The sequence below is a fragment of the Periplaneta americana genome, chromosome 9 (assembly GCF_040183065.1).
Source record: "Periplaneta americana isolate PAMFEO1 chromosome 9, P.americana_PAMFEO1_priV1, whole genome shotgun sequence".
NCBI lineage: Eukaryota > Metazoa > Arthropoda > Insecta > Blattodea > Blattidae > Periplaneta > Periplaneta americana.
In genome coordinates this window covers 86,153,315-86,158,871 of record NC_091125.1, presented here as the reverse complement: position 1 = coordinate 86,158,871, position 5,557 = coordinate 86,153,315, and the positions used below count along the sequence as shown (strand labels likewise).

General features: G+C 33.4%; 1 protein-coding gene across 1 annotated transcript; it reads left to right on the top strand.

The window, feature by feature from the left end:
* Window positions 1-2,763: 2,763 nt before the first annotated feature.
* Window positions 2,764-5,179, top strand: Lamtor2 (Late endosomal/lysosomal adaptor, MAPK and MTOR activator 2). The gene is made up of 3 exons (XM_069835203.1): window positions 2,764-2,922; window positions 4,544-4,706; window positions 4,862-5,179. The coding sequence occupies exons 1-3, from the start codon at window positions 2,855-2,857 to the stop codon at window positions 5,006-5,008; spliced, it is 378 nt and encodes a 125-aa protein (XP_069691304.1). The 5' UTR covers window positions 2,764-2,854; the 3' UTR covers window positions 5,009-5,179.
* The last annotated feature ends 378 nt before the right edge of the window (window positions 5,180-5,557 follow it).

The window sequence follows — 5,557 nt, the reverse complement described above, 5'->3', positions numbered from 1 at the left end:
CTTGTACCTTGAACATAAAACATCTTGTACTATGGAACGTGTTTCGAGGTACATGACAATGTCAGTTTTTTTTTTTTTTTTTCTTTTATTTTAAGATCAAGTCACGAAGTAAGTCTGAAGTTAAGGGGACCCCAATTGATCAGGATGCCTTCAAAAATTATTTCAAGTATTTTTTCCTTTAAAAAATTTAATTTCCTAAAATTAAAAATGAATCAAATGTGAAACGTGTTTCAGTGTACAACAGTCTCAACTCGCTCGGGGAGGGGGGGGGGGTGTGCGCGTGCGTGTGTGTTTTTTATCTTAAATTCATAGTTTCTGGGGATTTCTTGATTTTCTCCTTAAATTAAATATTTTCTTTAATTTCATCCCTTATTTTAATGTTTATATATTATATATTTAAAATTTGAGTTAAATATTTTCTTAGAATGAAGTTTCCTAACAAGAATAAAACTGTGACTTCCCATTTTTTTTTTATTATAATCCTCAATATATATATATATATATATATATATATATATATATATATATATATATTTATTTTAGATTTATTATATGACGATTCTTCCCTGGGTGCTTTACTCATAGCTTTTTATCACAGGAAGTAAGGAAGGTGATTGGATAAGGCAGTCAATGTTGCCAAGTGGTGGTTTTGTCACCAGATTTGGTGTTTTTGGGAAGCCATTTGGTGCCAAAAAATGTCATTTAGTGACATATCGAAATTTTGTGATTTTAAAAGTAATTCTGGTGATAAATCTGTGATATTGGACTCACAAAATTAATATCTGATTTTATTCTGTTTTTAATTTAATTAACCTCAAATCTTAATTGAGTGGGAAAAGGTTGGCATCACTTAGCATTTCAAAAGATGTGTAATGTTCCCACGTGGGGATTCCCCTCCCTATAAACTCACAGAATGGGTTACGAGATCATGGGTATGAGGAAAGAGAAAATAGGAATGAAGTGGTACAGAAGTCAGTGGATCTTTGTTCTGTTTCATTAGCAGTTCGCTTTGTTAATCAGTTGTCGGAATTTTTCTCCACACAACAGACTTTGAAACTTTTATGGTACTTCATAAAGAAGTGCAGTGTGGATTTCAGTGTTACTGCTTGTGAAAATCCCTACACACTTGCTTTAACATTTCTAACTCTACCATACTCAAATTCCAATGTTAAACGCATGTTCAGTGTAGTAAATTTGACAAAATCTAATTTGCGAAATAGAATGAAAATTGAAACACTTCATGCTATTATTGTTGTTGTTTAGCCAATTGTCCGAAGACAGGTTTGAACTTTGTGCCACCAATAAGGCATCACTCATGAGGCAACTAAGCCATGAGATAATTCGACTTGAAAAGAGTCAACAAATGCTGCCATAGCTTCAGTTTACCAGAATATACAGTTAAACAAATTGGTACCCTTCAGTCATCTATGCCTGCAGCAACAACTTCTCGAGAGGAGGATGTCGTCTTTGAAAAGAGAGAAGAGAAAATGTTGTACTCCTTGAGACAGATTCTCCTTTTCTATAGGTACTGCCTTCATTATACACCACCTCATTCTAGTGCCGAGGTCATGGAAAGCATGGGGCTCTACCTCCATGCCCCCCAAGTGCCTTCATGGCATGTTACGGGGATACCTTTACCTTTTACCTTTTACTGCCTTCATTATGAGGAAACTATTTTTTTTATAGTCTGGCATTCAGGCAAAGCGGATTGAGTATGATGAAGTGATTTTGTGACTTCAGCAAATAATATATTTAAAATTAAGTAAGAAAAAGATAGATTTGTATGCATAAGTAGGCCTACTGGGAATTTGCTGACAATTAAATAACCTCCCCTTTAAAACTAAAGCAAATAAATTTTCATATGATTTTTTTTTTTTGTATGAGAAGTTATTAGTGTTTCAGCATTCCAAAAATGTATAGTGATGGGAGGGAGATTAGGAGTACTCATAGAATGAAAAGTTGCAAGTTATCCTTGGGTGGTAATACTTTATGACGGCTAATGAGTGCAAAAATAGTCTATTAAATGCTTACCAGTATATTAACTGTTTGTGTTCCATTTGTTATTATTAGTTATGTTAATGGGGAACAAAGGCTAATTGGAATTTCCTGGTGTCTGATCGGGTCAAAAACTTTGATAGAACTGATATTTAATCCTTGAGGTGAATTTCAGTGAAGTCCGGAGGGCCCAATTAGTCAAATCCACTTTCCTCACCTCCACGTTGGCACTCCCTGGGATTTTTTAAGATGCGAAAGAGAGAGAGGTGTGCGGTAAACAACGAGAAGCTACCCTATTTACCTTTCCCAAGAAAAACTCCATGATGAGTCGTATAAGTTGAGTTAGAAAGAGTGGGTGAAAAAAAGAATGATGCTGAAACTGATCAGAAAGAGAAAAAGAAATTGGTTGGGTCACTGGCTCAGAAGAAACTGCCTACTGGAGGATGCACTGGAAGGAATGGTGAACGAGGGAAGAGTTCGGGGCAGAAGAAGATATCATAATATTATGATAGACGACATTACGATACGTGGATCATATGCGGTGACTAAGAGGAAGGCAGAAAATAGGAAAGATTGGAGAATGCTGGGTTTGCAGTGAAAGACCTGCCCATGGGCAGAACACTTATATATGGGGTTAAAAAAGATTACTACGGTATTCAATCTTAAGCTGAAATTCTATTTTGAAATAGGGATTTTTATTTAAAACTAGGGGGGAAAAGGAGATATTTTAGGGATTTTTATTGTGAAAATTTTGGCGACTCTGGCAGTCATAGTGTAAATCAGCTGGTGTGTGTATATGTGGCGTTATTAGTATTGTCAAATTACTCTTATTAAAATTTCTGTTATATTAAATTGTAGAATGCTGAAACCAAAGGCTTTGACGCAAGTGTTGAGCCAGGCTAATACTGGTGGCGTGGAAAATGCTTTGTAAGTTCATTTTAAAATGCATTTGACCTATTTAGCTACGAAAGAATATCCTACAGTCATGAGACAATTACTGTCACACGGTGAAACATAAGTATAAATAAATAGTTCTTGTATTGTTAAATTAATAATAAAAATGGTGTAAGATAAAATAAATGTAGGATTAGGAAAAACGAGCGTTGAGGTAGTTCCGGTGATTTTGGAAGTGAAAATGGTCAAATTTGTGAGGGATTTGTTGAGGAGATTGATTTAAAAAGTTAAGGGCTGGTTTTATATATTTCAAGGATATAAAATATTGTTCGTAAATGTAGTAAATTACGTGTGAAATGAGAAATGTGTGGTACTGGAAGTGCAAATGTTGTGATTTCTAGTGAAGGAAAGGAACATAAAACACACTATACAATGTAATGTGAAGAACGTAAAACTTGTACCCTATTAATTCAATAATCACTGGAATATAGTGAAGCACAACAAATAATGAAATAGACATACAAATTCTATATTGTAACTTCGGTTCCACGTCGGTCATTACACTGACAACCACTAAAAAAAAAAAACACCAGGCTTTGAAAATCCTGCAGAGATTCGTATATGCAAGGCATAATAAGAGCCTAAACTAACCACAGGCTAAGTTTGGTTAATTTAGGCTATGGTGATCAGATAAAAAAACACTTATTAAAGTTAAAATGAATCAATATTTTATCTAAACATTTATTATTAGAGCCTACTTATGTTTATATAATGTCAGTGAGCAATAAGGTCCAGTTTTATTTATTTTAAAGTAATAAATACTACACTGTTTACAATAACTAGGCTATAATGACTATACAAGTACGTACATAGTAGAGTAGCATGGATACTTGGCTTAAGTCATTGTATTTATATTATTAGTCTGGATTAATTAGGTTAACTTATCTGTTTAAAAATATTTCAGATTAATTGGACCTTATATTATATCCATGTCACTATATTTTGAATTTGTTTCATAACAAAATTTTTTGCCTCTTATTAACTTTTAACTATTTTAACATTCTCCATGAAGATCAACTGTACAATCAGCATCATTATCTTTGATGAGTGAATTTGCTCTAGAAGTGTTAGCCTTTCCTTCAGGAAAATACAGAAGTCCATGCAAAAGACATTTTTGAAATGACATTTTGTGATTAACATGGCCTTTATTGAATTCATGACGGTGACATCTGATGGAAACAGTATAGAATTAAACACTGTTTTTACACGATTATTAAATAAAATAAAAGAAAAATAATAATTTTAACAATAATTTAGAGAAACAGAATGCAATTTAAAAAAACGGGGCAGCTGGCATCCCAAGCATACTTTTCTCAGGACAGGTGACAAGAGGCTGAAAAAAGGACAATCCCATTAAAAACGAGACGTCTGGCCATCCTAGTTTAGGCTTTTGTTGTGCCTTGCATATGCGATCAACTGCATATCTCCAAAAAAAATCCCTTATAAATTGAGAAATTTTCACTTCCAAAATCACCGGAATTACCCTCACTGCCAGTTTCACCAAATGTAACTCATGTGTTATTTATTATATTATTTTAGAAGTACTGTTAAACTTTTAACCTTAATCTTTTAAAATTCGTCTTGTATTTTGTAGGTTACTTAATCATGAAGGAGCCTTACTGGCATACAGTGGATATGGAGATAGAGATGCAAGAGTAACTGCTGCAATTGCAAGTAATATATGGACAGCATATGAAAAGAATGGGAGAAATGCTTTTAAAGAAGATAGACTGCAGTTGGTTTTGATGGAGTGTATGGTGTGTAATTATTAAAATATATTTCCTAGTGTACTGTATTATATTAAGTATTATTTTGTATGCACATACGGTATCTGTTTTATAACCCATAGAAGTGTAAGAGAGATTTTATGTGCGGTATTGAAAAGTACTCACATATTTGTATTTTCTTCTAGGATGGAAAAGTTGCTATAACGCAAGTTGCCAACCTATTGCTATGTCTTTATGCCAAACAAAATGTCGGATTTGGTCTTCTTAAGCAAAAAGCGCAAGCTCTGGCAGAATACTTGGATGGACCATTGAAACAAGTTGCAACATCATGATTGGTGATTTTAAGTGCTACTGTGATTTGAATTCGATAAACACTCAAATATAAACATTTAAGAAGTACTATGGATGTGATACATAAAACATTTGTCATTAATGTTAATCTCCTGTTATTGGTTATTATATATTTTTTGTAGCCAAAGTATTAAAATATTAAGTAAATGAAAGCCATGAACACTAATTTGAACACATATATCGCAACCCCAGTGCTCGAATTCAAAACTAAACACGCGAGGTAATTTGAGAAGATCTCTATGATTGCGTGTAACATTTATACAGGAAATAAATAAAAATTGCTGTAAGTTTTAAGCATGTCTAATGAACAAAATGAAATGAGTTTCCGCTCAGCTAAACTGGAGAATTTATGTAGAGCCATTGAACCATGCTATTAAGATAACTGAGTACACAATCTCAACATATACGTCGCCCTTATAATATTGCTTACAGCCACTACTACTGTTCTTGTAAAAGACGAACAATTGGAGAATGTACAGATACAAAAATACAATAATTATTTACCACCAAATTTGCCTTCATCAATTTAA

Excerpts from the sequence above, each read along its gene's own strand:
- Lamtor2 (XM_069835203.1), top strand. The coding sequence starts at position 2,855 with ATGCTGAAACCAAAGGCTTTGACGCAAGTGTTGAGCCAGGCTAATACT. Across the intron at positions 2,923-4,543 it reads GGTGGCGTGGAAAATGCTTT|GTTACTTAATCATGAAGGAG; the intron begins GTAAGTTCATTT and ends TGTATTTTGTAG. Across the intron at positions 4,707-4,861 it reads TGGTTTTGATGGAGTGTATG|GATGGAAAAGTTGCTATAAC; the intron begins GTGTGTAATTAT and ends ATTTTCTTCTAG.